The 19,920-nt window shown below is 48.7% G+C and overlaps 1 protein-coding gene across 11 annotated transcripts in view; it reads left to right on the top strand.

Annotated features, from left to right (window-relative positions):
- Window positions 1-19,920, top strand: part of NPAS2 (neuronal PAS domain protein 2) — a 182,003-nt gene that overhangs the window by 137,730 nt on the left and 24,353 nt on the right. For all 11 annotated transcript variants that reach the window (XM_033838602.2, XM_033838608.2, XM_033838605.2 and 8 more), the window contains 5 exons: window positions 10,718-10,836; window positions 11,582-11,664; window positions 12,384-12,490; window positions 15,300-15,447; window positions 18,063-18,147. In XM_033838602.2, the coding sequence (XP_033694493.1) occupies window positions 10,718-10,836; window positions 11,582-11,664; window positions 12,384-12,490; window positions 15,300-15,447; window positions 18,063-18,147 (542 nt within the window). The remainder of the gene's footprint in view (window positions 1-10,717; window positions 10,837-11,581; window positions 11,665-12,383; window positions 12,491-15,299; window positions 15,448-18,062; window positions 18,148-19,920) is intronic.

Here is a 19,920-nt window from a genome sequence, read left to right as displayed (position 1 = left end):
TACCTCGTGGAAAACTCCACGTGGTTCCAGTCCGGTGCTGTGGTTCCCTGGGTGAGGCAGCCTGTTACCATGCAGATTCTCAGATGTCCCTGGAAGATTCTAGTTCAGCACACCTGAGGGCGCGGCTGGGACTGAGCAGTTGGAAAACAACCTAGGGGTTCTGATGCAAAGGGTCGTGGACTTTGAGAAACACTGCCCCACTGTAACACTACATGGCATTCCATAGGAATTTTAATGACACTCCTCTTGCTCATGGTGCCAGGCACCTCTATCCTTGAATTAATATAAGCAGTGGTTTGGAATTTGCTTAAAATGTGTACTGTGGCCATAATGCCAGCTGCTGGGGTAGCAGCCTATCCCAGTTGGTCGCCTGCAAGGAAGGGTCCCCAGAGTGCCGAGACTGTGGGAATTATGGGATGCTGCTCCCACGTGTCTCCGTGACAACAGCACACGCACTTAATGAGGGGTACCGGGTTGTGATTGGCTGGTGAGCAGCGTTATCCTGGGAATGTACATTTCCACGACTCTCATTACGATGCTACTGGACGTCGCTTTGAAGCTTCCTGTCTTGTCTTTTATCACGTTTTAGAGGATTTCAAGGAAATAGGCAGGCTTCATTGTGAATACCTGAGACTTTTTTTTTTTTTAAACCAGCAAGGCTTTATTTTCTCTTCAAGTTGAGACAGTGTTTGTTTGCCTGAAAGAATGTGTGGAAGTTATGTGTGATTTTTTTTTTTTTTGGTGGGGGGAACTGTTACTGCTATAAACACACGGCATTGAAAGTGGAAGTTTTAAAACCAAGAGTTTAAAACCAGAGTGTCTTTGCAGAGCCTGCTGAACAAACCAAAGTTAGGGGAGCTTTCTTGAGACAAGAGTCTCCAAATGTAACTGTGGACAAACTGAACTATAATTCTCACTTGGATTAAAACAGCCAAAAGTGTCAGTCAGATGAGTTTCTAAGATGGAACCCTATGAAGTCACCAACATGCAACCATTTTTGGCCGCTAAAGTAAGGTTTAACATAAGAAATCATTCAGATTTGATTCTGTAGGTTTATTTCTCAATAAACGTGGAATGATGGGATCATAAAAACAGCTCACCTTTTAGGAGTGTTTCCTCAGTGCCAGGCCCTGGGCTCAGTCCTGACACTGGTTGTCTCGTTGAATCCTGGCAGCAATCTCATGAGATGGTCCTAATGGCGTCATCCCATCTTTTTTTCTTTTTCTTTAATGGAAGTATAGTTGATTTACAATGTTGTGTTAGTTTCAGGTGTACAGCATAGTGATTCAGTTTTATGTATATATGTGTATATATATGAATATATATATTTTTCAGATTCTTTTCTCTTATAGGTTATTACAAAATATTGAGTATAGTTCTCTGTGCTGTACAGTAGGTCCTGGTTGGTTATCTGTTTTACATACAGTAGTGTATATCTATTAATCCTGATCTCCTAATTTATCCCTCCCCCACCCCCCTTTCTCCTTTGGTAACCATAAGTTTGTTTGCTATGTCTGTGAGTCTGTTTCTGTTTTGTAAATAAGTTCATTTGTATCTTTTTTTTTTAGATTCCACATATAAGTGATATCATGTGATATTTGTCTTTCTCTGTTTGACTTACTTCACTCAGTATGAGATCTCTAGGTCCATCCATGTTGCTGCAAATGGCATTATTTCATTCTTTTTTATGGCTGAGTAATATTCCATTGTGTAAATATACCACATCTTTGTTACCTAGTCATCTGTCAGTGGACATTGACGTTGCTTCCATGTCCTGGCTATTGTAAATAGTGCTGCTATGAACATTGGGGTGCATGTATCTTTTCAAATTATAGTTTTCTCCAGATATATGGCATCATTCCATTTTTTTGAATTTTTGAATTTTATTTATTTTTTTATACAGCAGGTTCTTACTAGTTATCCATTTTATACATATTAGTGTATACATCTCAATCCCAATCTCCCAGTTCATCCCACGCCGCCCAGCCCCTCCGCTTTCCCGACCTTGGTGTCCATACATTTGTTCTCTACATCTGTATCTCCATTTCTGCCCTGCAAACCGGTTCATCTGTACCATTTTTCTAGGTTCCACATATAAGACCTCATTCCATCTTAACAGAGGAGGAAATTGATTCATAAAAGGGTTAAGTCTCAAGTGCACAGGTGGGATGTGAGAGACCCAGATTCAGAGCCGTTCTAGCCCTGAACTCATACTCTTAACCTCAGGCTTTGCTGCTTCCCACAGATCGAGGTGGCTATTACACATTTAGATGCAGACCCAGGCCTCTCCCCGGCGCCTGGCATTCTGTTGGTCCATGATGTCTGTACCTGTGCACATCACGTGTCCTGCGCCCATGTACCAGGCTGTTTTAAGAGTACCCTAGATTTGTTTTAAATCAAATATGGTAAGACACACAGACATGGAAAGGACTGTGATGAAGGAAGAGGTTTATGCTTACAGATCCCTAGAAACGGTCACAGCACGCCATGCAGGGCCACACACGTGGGCACCAGGATAGGCCAAAAGCAGAGGGAGCTCAGGAAACGTGGGCAGAGGCCTCTATTATGGTTTCTGCAGAAAAGAGCAGGCGAGGCAGAGTAAGCAGGCTTGGGTTTGGCTGGTTTGAATAATGACAGCAGGCTGTCGGGTGTAAGGGCTGCCGCTGGTTGTCTGGCCCTGGGTCGGGGGGGTGGCGGGGATTAGGGCAGGTGGATAGTGGCTCAGAGTGTGAGAGCCTGATAGAGGGGAGGGTGCGGGGTGTGAGCTCTGGATGGGTTGGTTTTGCCTCTGAAACGTACACTGGAAGTGAGTTGTTTACTATCTCTAGGAGTTGTCTGACCCTGGGAGGAGCAGTCCCTCTAGGGTCAGCACGGCCCCAGATGTCAAAGCATCAAATCCAGAAACATGATTATTACACGAGCCACCGCGTGCAGATTCCCCAAGGTCCCAGGCAGGCACAGGGTAAGGAGCAGTAGGTAAAGGATAGAAAGTATGACCGTGAACATCAGTTTTATTTTCTTTTTTTTAAGACTATTTTTTATACAGCAGGTTCTTATTAGTTATCCGTTTTATACATATTAGTGTATACATGTCAGTCCCAATCTCCCAGTTCATCCCACCACCACCCACCCCCGCTTTCCCCCCTTGGTGTCCATACGTTTGTTCTCTACATCTGTGTCTCTATTTCTGCCTTGCAAATCAGTTTTATTTTCATAAAATACCTGCTCATACTTCAAAGAACTATGCAGAAAACCCTACTTTGGTCCATTACCATGAAAAGTCCTATCATTTCTGTAGGGCTGATGAGTTTGAGGAGTGTTGTCTGATGTCTTCTTGTTTGATGCCTGTCAAGAGGAGATAATGGATTGGAAAGGATGGGGAGCTTTACTCACCTGTGGACTCATTGCACCCCTTCCTGGGCCCACACGGTCTGTGCCTGGCATATAAATAAGTGCCCAATGGACTCAGGTTGACCTACACTGAGGCTCAGTCCTCAGCCCTGGATGCACAGGTGGAAGGGGGCAGATCCAGGGTTCAGGCCAAAGACTTCTGACTTGTGGGGAAATAACGCCCTTCCCTGGGAGCTGAGGATGGAGCATGCCTTAGCTGAGCCCAGAGCACACTCCAGCGAAGGGGCAGCAGCTTCCTGGAGGGCTCCCACCACTTCCTTGTCCCTAAATCCAAAGCGAAGATGAAATCCACTTTCGTAACACTGGGTAAACTGGAGTGTGTTACTTTCTGTTGCCCTGTGAACTGTCTGCACTGGCAGGCCTCTGGAGCAGTGCTGAGTGGTCAGAGAAGTTGACCCCTGGCCTCCATTCACTCCCCACTGACCCCCTCCCACCTGGGGTCTCAGGGTGCTGGGAGGCCAGTGGCCCCCTTCCTGATGTCTTTCCCAGGCCCCTCACTCGGGAGCCCCCCCAGAACTGTCGTTGACACCCTCTCCCGGCCTAGAGCTCATCTCAGCGACCCATCTGATAGATAGATGGGAACCCAGGCTGATAAGTGCTGGCTGCTACCCCAAACTTACATCCACGGGAACCCTTGGGCCTTAAGCTGAAAGGCCCCAAGCTAAGTGTGTAGGCTGCAGGGCAGGGAAGAGAGGGTGGGACGGAGCCAGAGAGGAGGCGCTCACACCACGTAGATGAAGATGCCGTCGGCTTCGCCTGCGCAGATCCATCTGGCCCTATGACCCTGGGAGGCCGGGGCGGGGGAGGACAAAGCGCCTTTGCCCTTGTTGACGGGCTTAAACTCTCTAATTGGATGTTTCCAGATTCACCCATCCGTTGTGCCACCTTGTCTCCCCCCCACACACACTCCTGGGCACTGGGACAAACGCACCAACCATTGCCTAAATACTTGAGCAAAATGGAATTTCCCTACATCTGTATCCTTACGTCTTGGTCACTCCTTAGGCTTCCATCATTTGCCACAGATGTTCTAGGGGACGGGAGGGCAGACAGGACTTCCCATCTTTAAGCTAGATTTTTCATCAGTGTGAAGACGTACGTGTCAGGAAATGGGATGAGAAAGTAGTTTTCTTCGAATTGTTTCACTGCGGGACAGTTTCTGTCCTGCTCTGTGAGAAGCTTCCTGTAGGAATCTAAGCTGGGATATGGAATCACATGTCTCATCCTGTCCCCATAAAAAAGCCCGCTCTGACCCCAGCCATGTGGCCTGGAGCCCCGGGGTGGACCACTGGTCAGAGCAGCCCCTGGGCCACCTCTGCTCCGCCCACTGTTTCCAGAATAGAGTTGAAACAAAATTACTTTATTTGGGGCTATGTTTGTCTGCTAACAGATTTTTTTTTTTTGAGCTTTCGAATAAATACACCCCCAACCCAAGTCAGGTAGCCCCAGCCCTACAGTCTGATCGGGAAGGAACCGTCCAGATGATGTTCACAGGCATAATGAACAGTCCTAAGAAGGGGCAGCTTGAAGGGGTCCTAAGAAGCAGGTCCCCGTTCCTCAAAGAACTTGGTGTCTGGAAGCAGGCTGTCCTCTCTGTGAGCCGACCTCTGCCCCAAGACTTGGATTTAAGCGCGCATCTGACTGAAATCCAGAAAGCAGTATTTCAAAAGTGGCTGGTGTGCTTCCAAGTAGGTCACCCTCGGCAAACATGCTGCTCTGGGCTTTCCAGAAACCACACACCAGAGGATAAAAGTTTCCCTGCCCTCACTTTACCTACTCACCTCTAACCACGCAACCAGATTTGAAATGCTGGCAGAAGCGGACGCTTTCCAGCTTTCAACCTTGATGTCCTGTGGGATTGCCGTAGGTTGCCTCACTTTACGGCTTTGGCGTTTTTGGGTTTTTTTTCCTGAGCTGAACTAATTGAGACGTCTCAGTGAAGGGAACCAACCGCACGCCCACCAGGCCTCACTGGGAGTGGGGACGTGAGTTTCGCCCAGAAGGACAGCTTCATGGAAGGAAGTCTGATCTGTCTGTCCCAGGCCCCCGAGAGTAAGAAGCAGAGTGTCCCTGCCACCCAGACGGGGATGCGCGGCGTCCTTCTCCAGCAACGGTCATTGCTGCCGGATTAGATTGCAGAGGAATCACGATCACAGTCAAGAACAAACTGTTACCCAAGGGCATCGTTCTGCATGAGCATCTATTAAAATGGAGGGGTGAGGAACGGTCAGACCTTTATCAACCCCATCTTCCTGCTTGTTTCAGCCCGGGAGCAGGGAACTTTTGTCCGGGTTGTCCGATAATTGTGATAAAAATGTGCACAAGATATCCACTTGGAGGAGGGGACGAGGGCCTGTAGGAAGTTCAGTCTCCTGAGGATCCAGTAGCCGGGCCCTGTGGACCAACCGTCTGGGGGAGATCTTATCCCCTCACAAGCTGCTGGCCCCGACGAATACTCATTTTAATTGATGAATGCCAGGGCAAAGAAGAAATTCAAGTAAGACATGTATTTTCCCATTAGGGTGATTTTTTTTTTTTCTTCAGTCCAGCACATTGCAAACCCCCAGCTCCCTCGTGTGGCTCTCAGCCTTTCTCCGACATTGTTTTTTCCGAATGCCAAACAGAACTGGCAGAAAGAAAAGAAGAAGCGTGTATTACCCCAGCAAGATGGGTGGTGGCCCAGGCTAAAAACTGCACGGGATTATCTTGCTGCCACTCTCCTAAGAGCCCAGTCACCCGGCTGGCTTTTCACAACACACCGGGGGAAGGATACTGTGAAGAGAGAGAAAGAGAGTCTGGAAAGAGTGCGTAATTAGAGATGATTTCTCATGAAGGTGCAGAAAATTACTTTTCCCTCCACATTCTAACACTCCATGCCGAACATTTTGGACATTTATCGCAAATGAAATTCAGGGACTTCATTCTTCCTTTACAAACCTCCTCATCAACTGTTTCACGTCTTCCCAGACACCTACCGGATTTGTTTTTCGTTTGTTCCAAGAAGGGCAGAGAAAGCTATTTGTCTCTCTCCTTGTGGACTGTTAGTGTGTTTTCCTACAGCTGTTGCGACTAATTTATCAGCAGGCCATCTCTGATCAGAATACTCCATTGTGTGGGCCTGATGGCTGAACCGATGCTGAGGAGAAAAAGTTACCTCTTTCTCCATTTATTCCCAGTTTGTACTGTTGGCTGACCTTCCCTGTCACCATCCCTGCCTCTCCCTCCATCTTTCCTATCCCTTTGGAAGCCCGTCCTCATACCCCCTGGGGTCTCCCTGCCCCCATGGTATCCTTATCTCCTCGTCATGACTGATGTGGGAGCGCACCTCTGTCATCAGGCAGACTTGGAAGCCAGCCCCGGATGCCAAGTGAGACACACCTCATCCTTCTTATCCTCCAGAGAACCTCTGGGATCTCTTGGTTTGGGCCCAAGAATGCCAGCCCACGCAAAGTTCTTTCGGGATCTCTGCAATCAGAGGCTTCAGTGATGAACGATCTGGGAGTAAAGAAGGGAATCCGTAACCCCGTAGACCCTTTTAACATCCTGCATCTCCCCAAGCACGAGGCCCACGACGGGCGCTTGACTGTCTTCCACGGAGTGCTTTGCAGCTGGTTCACATCCCGTCTTGCCCAGGCGTCCTTCTGACCGGTGTTAATGCATCAGGGGGCAGTGAGTCAGCCTGAGCCTCTGGAACCAGAACCGTGTCCGTGGGCCACCTTCCCACTGCGCGCCAGCCACCGGCAGTACCAGGCTGGGCTGTGGAAGGGAAGCCACCTTGGGATCTTAAGGTCTGCTTATTGGTTGCTGGCCAGGATCAGAAGGTCTCTTCCCGACCTAGGCTTTAAGCCGTGAGCTGGAAGGTCATCTCGTGAGAGCATCGTTCAATAAACACATGTTGGACGCCTGCTGTGGGGAAGACGCCCACTCAGAGCTGGAGACAGACGCCTCGCCCCTGTTCCCGCGTGGGGAAGGCGAGTTCTTTAGTTTTGGGAAAGCCAAGGTCGCTTCTTCTTTTGGATACTATAAAAGCTATGTATTCACTCTACACAGAACATGAAAATCACTAAAAAGTATAGTTTGGTGAACGTTTTCTCCATTCCAGAACATACTAGATCAGTCGGGAATAACGGCTCTCTGTCTGCCTCGAAATAATCTAATTATGGCTCCCAGAGTCTCCTTTACATCTGATGCAAAGTAAACTACTTATTCTGGGGATTGTGTCCTCATATGTGTTTGAGGAGGGCAGAGGTAACAATTAAATATCTCTCTAGTGTCTTGCAGTCCCTGCACGATAAATCAGTTTATTACAGATTAAAACAGATAGTTTTTCATTATTTGTATTAATGGGATGCAAACACATACTGGATCCTTTTACATGGCAAATAACCACAAAATTACTTATCTTTGATAGTATATTGGGTTTTATAATGACACAAGATATAAATGTTGTAAAATATTGTTATGAATAATACACCTCAAACAAAACAGTGAGGCCGCACTGTAATGATTCACTAGATTGTGCTCAGATCACTTTTGAGTAACTCTGGGGGGCTGGGATGGGAAGTGTGTCAATAGCAAGCATTCATCACTTTTGTTGGTTGTGAGTGTGTGTGTGTGTGTGCACGCACACGCACGTGTGCACACGCATGCCTGTTGGGTGGCGGGGAAAGGGAAAGTCTGGAAGCAGTCAGAGATCTGATAAGATGGGGCTGTGCTGCAATGAGTGGTTAATCCTTCTGAGAGGCTAGGGAGGCCAGTTGTAATTAGATCTATTTTTTTCTATGACTTAAATCGAAACAACTAATTAAATCCTTAATTAATGTTTTTAAACCACCTCGGGATAAGAAGTGCCAGAGAAGTTACTCTAAGTATTCCCTATTACCAGGAGGTCCCGGGGCACAGCCTGCTCTCGTTGACTCTAGAATTTGTGAGAAGGCTTCTGCTGAGAGGACAAGTCATTTCAGGTGCAACTGGCCAAAGGTTGAAAGTGTCCTCCTCCCCCTGGTTTTCCCCCAAGGTTTTCCCCTTGCCCTCTGTTACAGCTTTCAGCTTTGATTCACATTCGCCTTTGATCAGGCCTTCATCTGCTTCAGGTTTTGTGGTGGGAGAAGTTTGTTCAGAAGGAATTTGCTCAGTTCCAGGCCCCTCTGTAACAGATCTGGCTTATCAAGTGCAGACTCCAGGCGATCTTGAAATTTCCCTCCTGGGAAATTTCCATCTCTAAAGCCTTCGAAGTTATAAAAGGACTCTGGTAAAACCACCTTGGGAGACACCCAGGCCAATGGCAAGGTCTGCAAAACACCCACTTAATTTCCACCATCTGAGGCTCTGCCCCTTGAAGAGGTGGTCGGAGGCCGGTGTTCCCAACCTTGTCCCCCTCGCTGTAAATCGCCGGGGAAGGCGCTTACTGACAGCACGTGAATTTAGCAGCCGAAAGGATCAAACCAGCTCATGGTTTAGAGACAGATTAAAGAGACTTTCTCTTAAATGCCTGGGAAGTCCTCAGATGTTCACTTGGAAGGTCTTGCTATCCTGAAAGAGAATTTTATTAGGTTGTTTTCTGGCGGGAGATGTCTGATAGATTCAAGCAGAGAGGATATTTCAGATCTGGGGAATTTTAAATGTCTTTTTATTATGCAGATGTTCACATCTGCAGGCCCTTCCCTTTTGTGGATTTACTTTCCTTTCTCTTGATGACTTCCTTGGCTCACCCTACAAATTGTGGAGGCCAACAACGGACAGATGTAAACTCTCTCAGGCCCACGATTTTTTATTTTACCCACTTTATATTCATGTTTGGAAACCTTTATTAGTATTTATGTGAATGCCTTCAGAGACTATGTTTGGTAAAAGGAATTTATTCATGTTAGTGAGTAGAAGACCACTATAGATAGAAGACCCATTATAGATAGAAGACCCATTATAGATAGAATCACTTAGAAACCTGTAAACGTGGAAAACAAAGGATTCCCGGAAAGCCAAAATCCAAAGAGAGTCGCTCAGATTTCATTTTAGAACGCAGTTAGTTTTCTGACGCTTCCTATGTTCTCAGATTGGAAAACGTAACTCTTTCTTAATCTACAAGTTCAGAAATGTACAAGATATAATCAAATACATTTTAAAAAGAAAGAGGTGGTATAGTTTATCTCGAATAATTATCCTCAACCCTGGCTGCACGTTAGTAAATCTGGGGGGCTTTGAAAAGTGCGGGTACCTGGGCTTTACCCCGAGTTTCTGAATTAGCTGACCTGGGATGGGGGCAATCATGTAGAAGGTTCTGGGGAATCTGGAGAGAATTCAGTGAGTTTTCTCATATTGAACAGGGCTCTTCTTCCCACCTAGCAAACTCCACCTAAAATAGCAGAATTTGTCTCTGGCCTGGAAGGTAAAGCAGTTTTTCACAGGCACCATGAAGACAGGTATTCGGCTCCCAGGTCTCTGGGGGCCTGGTCTCAGCATCATGGTAGGCAGGAGCCCAGAAGAGCCCCCTCTTGGGAGTCCCAAGACCTGGGTGGAGGCCCGGCTGCATCATTTCCACTCTGAGTCACCTCAGTTAATATGCACAAGCTTCCTGGACCTCTCAGCATCCTCATTTGTAGAATAAGGGAAGTCACACCTTCCCGGACTTGTAAGAATGCATAAGACACAGCGAGCAGGTTTTGTCACCTGTGCAGGGAGTTTTCTCGTGGACACTGCATACCTGTTGGGGCCACCCTGAGTCCTGAGTGCATCTCCTCAGTGAAGCCGCTGCATCAGCATGGGCTCCTGGGGGTGGGTAGATGGGGGGTTTCAGGACAGAAGCCCTTGAATCCCAAGTGGGCCGCTCCAGGGCCAGGGGCAGAGGTGGGGTCACCGTGTGTTAAGACCTGCTACTTCCCCTGAGCCCATCAGTATCAGAAACACCGCCTGACGATGCAGCTTATCCTTTAGGACACTGGCTGACGTGCGCACCCAGGCCCTGCTGCAGCGTGGGGCCGGCTGCTTAGGTGGCAGAGAATTTTTCCCGGCACAGTAACCGCCGTGGCTGCAGGACTGTGGCGGGGGGGGGGGGGGGGGGGGGGGGGGGGGGATGGGGATGGTGCAGAGCACTGTGTTGCTCACTCGAATTCCAGCTCTGTTTGGCCTCGTGCGAGTTGCTTCCCCGTCTGAGCCTCGGTTTCCTGTGCAGGGGGGATGAGAGTAGCACCTAGGTCCCCGAGTTGTGAAAATGAGGCAGTTGATGGACCTGAGGCCTCTCAGTTAGTGCCCGGTGGGGCTTGGCTCTGCACCAGCCGGGGCTGACCTGTGTCTCTTCCCCTCTGCCCAGCGCCCAGCCCCTCCTGTAACGGCTTTGACAGCGCCCTTTCGAGGACCTGCCGAATGCCCCTGGGAAAGGAGGTCTGCTTCATTGCCACCGTTCGCCTGGCAACACCGCAATTCTTAAAGGCAAGTACCCGGAGAGGATTTATCATGCGGAGCGAGTACCACTGAGTCACACTGAGTGCTGGGTAATTCATTGTCTTTCTGGGAAAGAATAAGATTTCGATGAGCTCGTCACCGACTCTGAGAACGTTAAATGTCTGATTTCTGTACGGTGGCAGCCCCGCAAGCTCTTTCCCCGAACTTTGGTGGCCTGCGAGCCATTTTGTTGGAAGGCAGCATGAATTGCTGGTCATCCTGCAGAGATGCTCTTCTAGAACTCTGTAAGCCTCCCTACCCTTCACATCCATGTTGACACCACTCAGGGCAGGTGGAGGTAAAAACTGAGTCAAATCGAGGGCTGGCCTGTGGTCTCTCATCTGTGATTGCTTTCGCATCAGAATTTAACGTCATGAACTCAACATGAATTGCATGAATTCAGCATTGCAGATTCAACATTGCATGAATGTTGAGTTAAATCAGTCATTCAAATTCAGATGAAAAGCCATTTTCCACATGTTTACCACACGTCTAGATAATAGGAAGGGAGTGGTGTGACATTTTGGTTCTTAGGTATTTTTCCGCAGCTTGTGAAATAAATTTAGCATCATCTAATACCAAAATTAGCTACAGATGCGGAGTTGCAGTCCAAGACAACTTGGAGACTTGCTCCAAACGATTTTAACTTCTGTTGCCGACCGCGCATTCTTGAACTAACCGGCGGGGGGAGCATCTGGCACCCCGAGTAATAGCTTTCTCCCTCTTAATACAGGAAATGTGCATCGTTGACAAACCTTTAGAGGAATTCACTTCAAGACATAGCTTGGAATGGAAATTTTTATTTCTGGATCACAGGTTTGTGAAAAGAAAAACATATTTGGGTTGGGTGCTTTGCGAGGGCTTGTTTCCATGAGCCAGGCTCTCCTTGGGGGAGGAAAGTCAGGCCTGGTCTCTGCAAGAAGGGCTCTCTGGCAGTGGGGAAAGTGCTTCCCAGCCGGGGGCAGGAGGTTTCCCTCCACTGCATTTGCCCCCTCTGAGGATATGTCCTGGGTTTGGGTCAGAGCATCTCAGGAGAGCCAGGCATCGCAGCCTGGGACATCTTCGGGATACCCTCACCCGCCACCCGACTCGGGACCCTCTCCAGCTCCCATCAGGCAGGACCAGATGGGAAGGAAACTCTCATCTTATTTCTTTCACCACCCTTCTGTCCCTTTAACCCAATCTTCTTACTTTCTTTCGTGACATTTTTCACAGTTTAAGAACAAGAAATCTCCCCTTCCCACCCTTTGATTTTCTATTACACTTTGAGGTTGGGCTGAGCCAAGCTATAGCTGTTTTTAATTATTCAGTAGTGACCACATTTATGATTAGCGGGGCCAGGTCAGGCCAAGGGAACTGAGTATCTAAATGCCAAAAAAATTTTGAGCACTTTGGAAAACACAGCCTCTCTGGCTTTGACCATTGCAAAATTATTTTCCTGCTCTTATTCTCGGGAAATGAGGCCCCCAGTTGATCATTACGCAAGCCCTGCGGTACTTCCTCTCTGATGAATGACCCCCCACTGTGCTCGGCAGAGCTCCTCCCATCATAGGATACCTGCCTTTTGAAGTTCTGGGAACCTCGGGCTATGACTACTACCACGTGGACGATCTGGAACTCCTGGCCAGGTGCCACCAGCACCGTGAGTACCTCACACCAGCCCCGGCCAAAGCCCTCCCCCAACCCCTGCTCTCTCCCCGGAGCCCTGACAGCAGGACTCTTAGGCTTTGGAAGTCAACTTAGTACTTGGTTTCTTCTGAGGTGGAGGGCTTGGTCTTCTCTGAGATGATCTAGGAGTAGGTGGAGGTCCCTATCCGGATCCCCCCGTGTTTTGCGTTCACCCGGAATTGACTTTGGTCTGTCTGCTTCCACCTCCAGCCCCTTCCCAGCACCCCTGACATATGCAGGCTCTTTGATCTTAAGAAACTAAGGTGATGCTGGTCCGTGTTTTTTTTCTAAGTTACGCAGTAACGTTTCAAAGACAAAATACCGAATTCACTTAACTCTTCTTTAGTCAGCAGACATGTGTGGGTCACAAGCAACAGGTCAGATACTGAGCGAGGCCCACAACAGAAAGATGACCAGAATTCCCTTGCTGCCCTGCAGGAGGAAGGTTTGATGGAAAAGCAGTGACTTGACGGGATGTTGGTGTCTGGAAGGGGCTGTGCACAGGGTATCGAGGGGCTCAGGGGAGGGTCCCTCACCCCGCTGGGGGACGGGGTCAGGGAAGGCGCTGTGCCACAGACCGGGGGAGCACACTGGCGGAGGGATGGGGGGCGAGGCTCATGGTGTGACGGAGGGGAAACCACAAGCACATCTGGGTTCTCACTTAGCAAGAGGGGTCGAGAATTCACCATTTAAAGCCGTATTTTTGGCGCCAGGTTCTACCTTTGAGTAGGAGCATTTGTAGTAATACTGACCTACGGTTCCTGCTACACGGCTTGACCACCAGCACTGCATTTCGCAGGATGCCCGTCTGTCCGACCCATCGTAATCTCGTTGACTCGAGCACAGGCGTGAATTCCATCAGGAACCGCTCCTAGGTGTTAATAAGCCTCACCTTTAACACGTTAACCCCTTGCTTCTCAAAGGTGGTCCTCGAGCAGAGCGCGGGTGTCAGAAGGAGTTTGTTAGACGTATAGATCCTCAGGTTCCCCGCCGCCAGGCCTATGGAATCAGAGCATCCGTTTTAACAGGATCCCCTAGCGCTCCGGGGGCCCGTGAACTGTGAGAAGCACGGCTACTTCAAGCCGCTGGCCGCTTCTGACTCTTCCAAGGGAGAAAGGCCACCCTGGGTGTAGAACTACCTTTAGCGTCTGAAGGAGCGGGCAAGACACTCTCAGTTTGTTGGGCCTCTACCCTGACCCGCCCCGCCTTTTGAAGTTCCCTCCTTTTTTTTTAAGCTTTAGAACGTTTGATTAACAATTATGATGATCAGGCCTTTTAAAATGACCTCAAGATATTAGTCTCCTAGGAAACAGAACAAAGGTTTTTGATAAGGACAAACTGTCCATTGAAGAGGTTTTTCTAGACCCCCTGGAAGACAGTAAACAGTATGATTCCTGTGAAGTATCAGGAAAGTGTTTTCTGAGTACTCTGGGGTATATTTTAGGCAGTCGAAAAAGTCCCTCCTCCTTTTGTGTTGAGGAGAGGCTGACGGCATCTTGAGTTTATAATCCAGTTGGATCTTCCTGTGAGTAACTTAGTTGTCTACCTGAGTCTCTGGCTGTCCCCTTAGCAATGTGTTGGTACAATCATGTCTCAGGCTCAAAGAATTTATTGCAAATATTATTTTATTGGTAGATTCAGTGCCTCCTTTTCACTTGTCTCCTAGTTGGTTTTCTCTTGATCGTTTGCATGAATAGGAGCTAAATTCCAGGCACTGAGGCAATAAAACCCATCGGCTCTGCATAGCACGGGGAGATCAGCGCAGTGCTTTGCCACCACCTAGAGGGGTGCGATAGGGAGGGTGGGAGGGAGACGCAAGAGGGAGGAGATATGGGAACATATGTATAACTGATTCACTTTGTTATAAAGCAGGAACTAACACACCATTGTAAAGCAATTATACTCCAATAAAGATGTAAAAAAAAAAAAAAAAACCCAACTGCTGGGACTTCCCTGGTGGCGCAGTGGAGAAGACTCCACGCTCCCAATGTAGGGGACCCGGGTTCGATCCCTGGGCAGGGAACTAGATCCCACGTGCACGCCGCAACTAAGAGTTCCCATGCCGCAACTAAGGAGCCCGCCTGCCGCAACTAAGACCTGGTGCGACCAAATAAATAAATAAAAATAAAGCCCAACTGCTCCTCTTCCTGGGACCCGTGGCCCAGCTTTCTGCCCTGCCCAGGCTTAAACCAGCAGCATCCGTGTGTGCTGGGCGCCCCCAGGGAAGCCAGAAGAGACTTAACCGTAGGGGCTCCACGCAGCCCTGCACGGTGGAGCCGCGGTGGAAGGCACCTGTGGCCGATTCTCTATTTAGAACCGCGTAGAAGGAGGATGCACAGCAGACTGGCAGCCGCAGGATCTGTCCAGAGGCTGCTGGCTGGCATGTCTGTTTTCAGTCTAGTTCTCCCAGCGTCTGAATTGTCTTTCCCACGCTGGGCTCCCGCAGCTCCAAAGACGGCTCCACCTGCAGCAGGAGGATGAGCCCCAGGAAAGCCAGGGCCTCTCTTTAATTAAATTCCAGTTGGAGAATCTGCCCTGATTTAAGGCTCTCTTAAGCCTTTGAGCATTTGGGAAAGCAGACGAATCATTCCTCCGTCGTTTCAGAATATTCGTTACCATTTACCGTGACCTCGATAATGACTTAAAATCCATCACAACTGGGGAAGTGACCAATGTGTGGCGCTGTCTTTTTGAAAGCTGGTGTTTTTAACAGTAACTTTGGGGCCAAAGGACCATTTTCGTCCTAACGTTGGTGATATGCAGACTCCACCTTCTGTTCACAGTGATGCAGTTCGGCAAAGGGAAGTCGTGTTGCTACCGGTTTCTGACGAAAGGGCAGCAGTGGATTTGGCTGCAGACTCACTACTACATCACCTACCACCAGTGGAACTCCAAGCCCGAGTTCATCGTGTGCACGCACTCAGTGGTCAGGTGCGGGCAGGGGGCTGGGAGGGTGGGCCAGGCCCGCGGCAGCTCCGTCAGAGCCCCATCATCCTCAGTGGACCCCGTTTCTGGGGAGTGAGCTCCGGGCTTGAATTCTTCAGCGGGGCCTGGGCCGTGCTCTGCAGTGAACAGGATAGTCCGCAGAGTTCAGATCCCTTCCGGCTCCACACCCAGCCCTGTGCTCCCAGGGCTGAGGCTTCCTCCCAGCATCCCGTCAGGCCCCTCTGAAAGCCTCATTGAGCTCTTCCAGGCGGCCAGGATGTTCCTTAGTAAGTTACTGCTTCAGTGACCTACTTACATATTTTCCCCTCATCTCCATCCGGCCCCCAGCCTTCCCTTGTTGCTGTTTGGAGAAGAAGATTAAAATTTTGCCTCTAAATAACTCAGAGACATAGTCCCCTTTTTGAACACTTTAAAAAACCCCTGCTGGCAACCGAGGCAGGGTTGGTACCAGAGCCAGGCTGCCAGTGGGAGAGGGTTCCTGGCGGTCCTGTGGCCTCGGGGGCACCCCCAGCCCAGCGTGGGTGGGCGGGGCTTCCAAGGGAGGCAGCACACCGGGATTCCCTGGACGTGGCCGTGCGGGTCACAGTCCCTCCCAAAGGTAAAGGAGAGGTGCTATTTGGGGGTTTCCCAACTATACAAATTTTAAGAACATAAATCGGTTTTAAACTGGTCTAGAGGAGAGCATTGGAGGAGAGCAAAGAAAGAAGGACTGCATTTTGTATATGTACATAACAGATAGATGATAGATAACAGATGATAGGTGGAGATATACATACCTACTGTGTTATATACATGTACATAAGAGGTGGATGATTGATAGCAGGTAATGGGTAGGTAGGTAGGTGGAGAGATGGATGGATAGATAATAGATAAATAGATAATGGATGGATGGATGGCTAGATACATAGATAATAGATGGATAGATAACAGATGATGGATGGATGGATAATAGATGGATAGATAGGTAGATAATAGATACATGGATAGATAATAGATGATGGGTGGGTGGATAGATAATAGATGGATGGATGATGGATGGATGGATAATAGATGATGGATGGATAGATGGATAGATAATGGATAGACAGGTAGATAGATAATAGATACGTGAATAGATGGATAATAGATACGTGAATAGATGGATAATAGATACGTGAATAGATGGATAATAGATGATGGATGGATGGATAGATGGATGGATGGATAATAGATGATGGATGGGTGGATAGATGGATGGATGGATAGATGATGGATGGATAATAGATGATGGATGGATAATAGATGATGGATGGATGGATAGATGGATGGATGGATAATAGATGATGGGTGGGTGGATAGATGGATGGATGGATAATAGATGATGGATGGATGGATAGATGATGGATGGATAATAGATGATGGATGGATGGATAGATGATGGATGGATAATAGATGATGGATGGATGGATAGATGATGGATGGATAATAGATGATGGATGGATGGATAGATGATGGATGGATAATAGATGATGGATGGATAGATAATAGATGATGATAGATGGATGGATGGATATAGGTAGGTAGATAGATAATGGATGGATAGACACCATACACACACACACACACACACACACAAGCACAAGTAAATCCCTCATCTTTAGTAAGTGGGGAAGGAGGAGAGATAAGAAACACAGGTATTTCTTGGCCAGGGGCCGTGATCATCACATTGCGCACCCACTCTCAGGGACCTGACCCTGGCCTCCCAGCCTACCCTGGGCACGTCAGCAGCCAGTGGTTTCTGATTCCACGGCCAGTCCCCCCTCTCCGCCTGGGCCTTTGCCAGAGGACCCCCGTGCCCCCAGGGGAGGTGGACATCATCAGCTCCTTCCTCCTCAGATCTGACCTGGACCCTGTTCTTCCTCTGCATCTTCTATCTCCCAGATCCCAGATTTTCAGAGAAAGTAGGGAGTGACCTATTGAGTAAACGAGGTCACAAGCATTCTATAGGCCCAAGACCCCTCGCCCAGCCTGCGTCTCCACACACGAGGCAGAAGCCACAGCTGAGTCACTCAGCCATCCCCACGTTGAACTGATTTACCCGCGCTATTCAAAAAGTGGGTCCATAGACTAATCGACAGTCTGGGTCTGGTTAGTTCTAGGTTTGGTCGAAAGAAAGCTTCCGGCAGTTTCATAGTCTGTTATTACTAAAAAAAAAAACTTATGTGTCACTTCCTCCTATGCAAAGTCCAAACTGAGTAGGTCTTAAGAAAGTCTTCTAATTATTTGAAGGCTGAGGCTCATTCTGTAGAGGAAAGTAGGTTTCTAAAGGCAATTATGTTTGGGGGTTTCGGGCTGAGGGTAGAGATCAGTAAAGGAGAAGGAAATAAAAACATCCTGGAAAGGGAGATAATTCTGAATGTCCCAGTGGAAGTGATTGCAGTGGAATTAAGGCCCAGAAAGAAACTCCATCCTCAGACGAGTAACAGGGCTAACCTCCTTGCCGGTGGCTGTTCTGGGAGGGGTATCACACCGGGAACCTGGACCTGTCACACTAGCCCTCTTCGCTGGTGTCGTCCTGGAATATACCCCCTCCAGCTGTGGTCTCTTGATTTCCTGAGCAGTTACGCGGAGGTCCGGGTGGAAAGAAGGCAAGAGCTGGCCCTGGAGGACCCACTTCTGGAGACCGTCCACCCTTCGGCACTAAAGGTATTCTGATGCCCAGCAGAGGGTAAAGGCAAAGTGTGGCTAAGTAGAATCTTCCGTGAGTTGTGATCATACAAACGGTCATACTAAACATGGCGGGTCGTATTTATTGAGCTCTTGCTATGTTCCCAGTACTGTTCAATGTAATTTTGGGGTATTTGCCTATTTGCCCCTTGTGAGGTTCCTGTGAGGTGGGCACTGTTACTGTCCTTCTTCAGGTGAGACAGCAGCACACAGAGGATGTAGCTAGCGTACCCCAAGCCACCGAGTCTGGGAACTCACAGAGCTGTGCGAGAAACAGCCTCTGGACTCAGAGCAGGGCTGGGCACTTGCCAGCCTTAGAGAATGGCCGTGCAGGCACACCTCAGAGATGCTGTGGGTTCCAGACCACCGCAGTAAAGCGAAGGTCGCAATAAAGCGAGTCACACGCATTTTTTTCTTGGTTTCCCAGTGCATATAAAAGATCTGTTCACACTCTACTGTAGCCTATTAAGTGTGCAATGGTATTAGGTTTTTTTAAATTGTACCTACCTTAATTTAAACATACTTCATTGCTGAAAAAGTACTAAGTATCATCTGACAAGGCAGGGTTGCCACAAACCTTCCATTTGTACAAAATCGTGCTCCCTGCGAAGCGTGATAAAGTGGAACGTGATAAACGAGGTCTGCCTGTAGCACGTCCGCTTGGTGTGTGTCCCACGGGTGAAAAGTTGGGGGTTACTCCGTCATCCCATCGAGGCAGGGAATAGTCTGTGTGCCCTGCCCTCCCCTTAGCCTAAGGCTGATACTCTGCCTACAAAAGAGCGTCCCACAAGCACGCTGCCCCTCGCACACCCTCGTGGCTTCACTGGCAGGGTACTTCCCATTTCTGTGTCTGGGGCTCTGAGCTGACAGCCTTGTTGGAGCCAGCTTTGCATCAGGGAGCTCCGAGAGGTGCTGGAGAGGTATTTCTCTTCCCAAAGCCCAGACCTCCTTCCTCGCCCAGCCTGAACCCCCTGGACCCTCTGGCCAGGCTGCCCCCGTCTCTGCTCCTGGCGTGTCAGACACCTGGAAGGGAACTTGGAAGTAGACGAGAGCTCTTTCTCAAAGGTCATTCTTCAAGCAAACACAAATGTTGGGAGAAAAAGAGAGAAAGCAAGAAAGGGAGTGTTGTATTTCATCAAAGCTAAGAAGCCATCAGTTGTAAGGTCTACCATTATTTTATCTCGACTGAGAAAGAGAAGATGCTGCCAATCTGTGCAGTCAGGATTTCTTATCATTAGTCGAAGGACACATCCCAATTTCAGATATGTCAAAACGTGAGAGGGAAAGGACCTCGTAGAACTGATGAGACAGGGTTCACGTTCCAGCCTGCCCGTGACCTAGAATCCAGTCTCTGGCCGGAAACTGACGCAGCAGCAGTGGTCCAACAAAAGCATCTCTGATCCATTGAGAACTCAGTTGGGAAGAGGGAGAAATCCCCTTTCAAGACCAGACAGCAATCGCATCTTTGCTGAGCCTCCCCTGCTGGCGGGCTACGTGGTGACGTGTTGTACGGTGATTCATAACCAGCTCACTGATGAGACACCCCTGTCATCGTTCATGGATGTGTTACCCGGCTCTGTCCATTCATGCATCGTGTATCACGTCCAGGGGTGGAGTTAAGCTGTTAATAGGCAGGTGTTAGACACACCATACGCCACAGCTGAAGATCGGGCCGAGTGTGTATCGTCCAGTCGGAAATGGATTATTGAGGTTTCCAATCCTTTGGGAATATTAGAGCCCAACGGAACTTCT

Source organism: Tursiops truncatus, chromosome 14 (assembly GCF_011762595.2).
Source record: "Tursiops truncatus isolate mTurTru1 chromosome 14, mTurTru1.mat.Y, whole genome shotgun sequence".
NCBI lineage: Eukaryota > Metazoa > Chordata > Mammalia > Artiodactyla > Delphinidae > Tursiops > Tursiops truncatus.
This window is presented reverse-complemented; position numbering and strand designations above follow the sequence as displayed.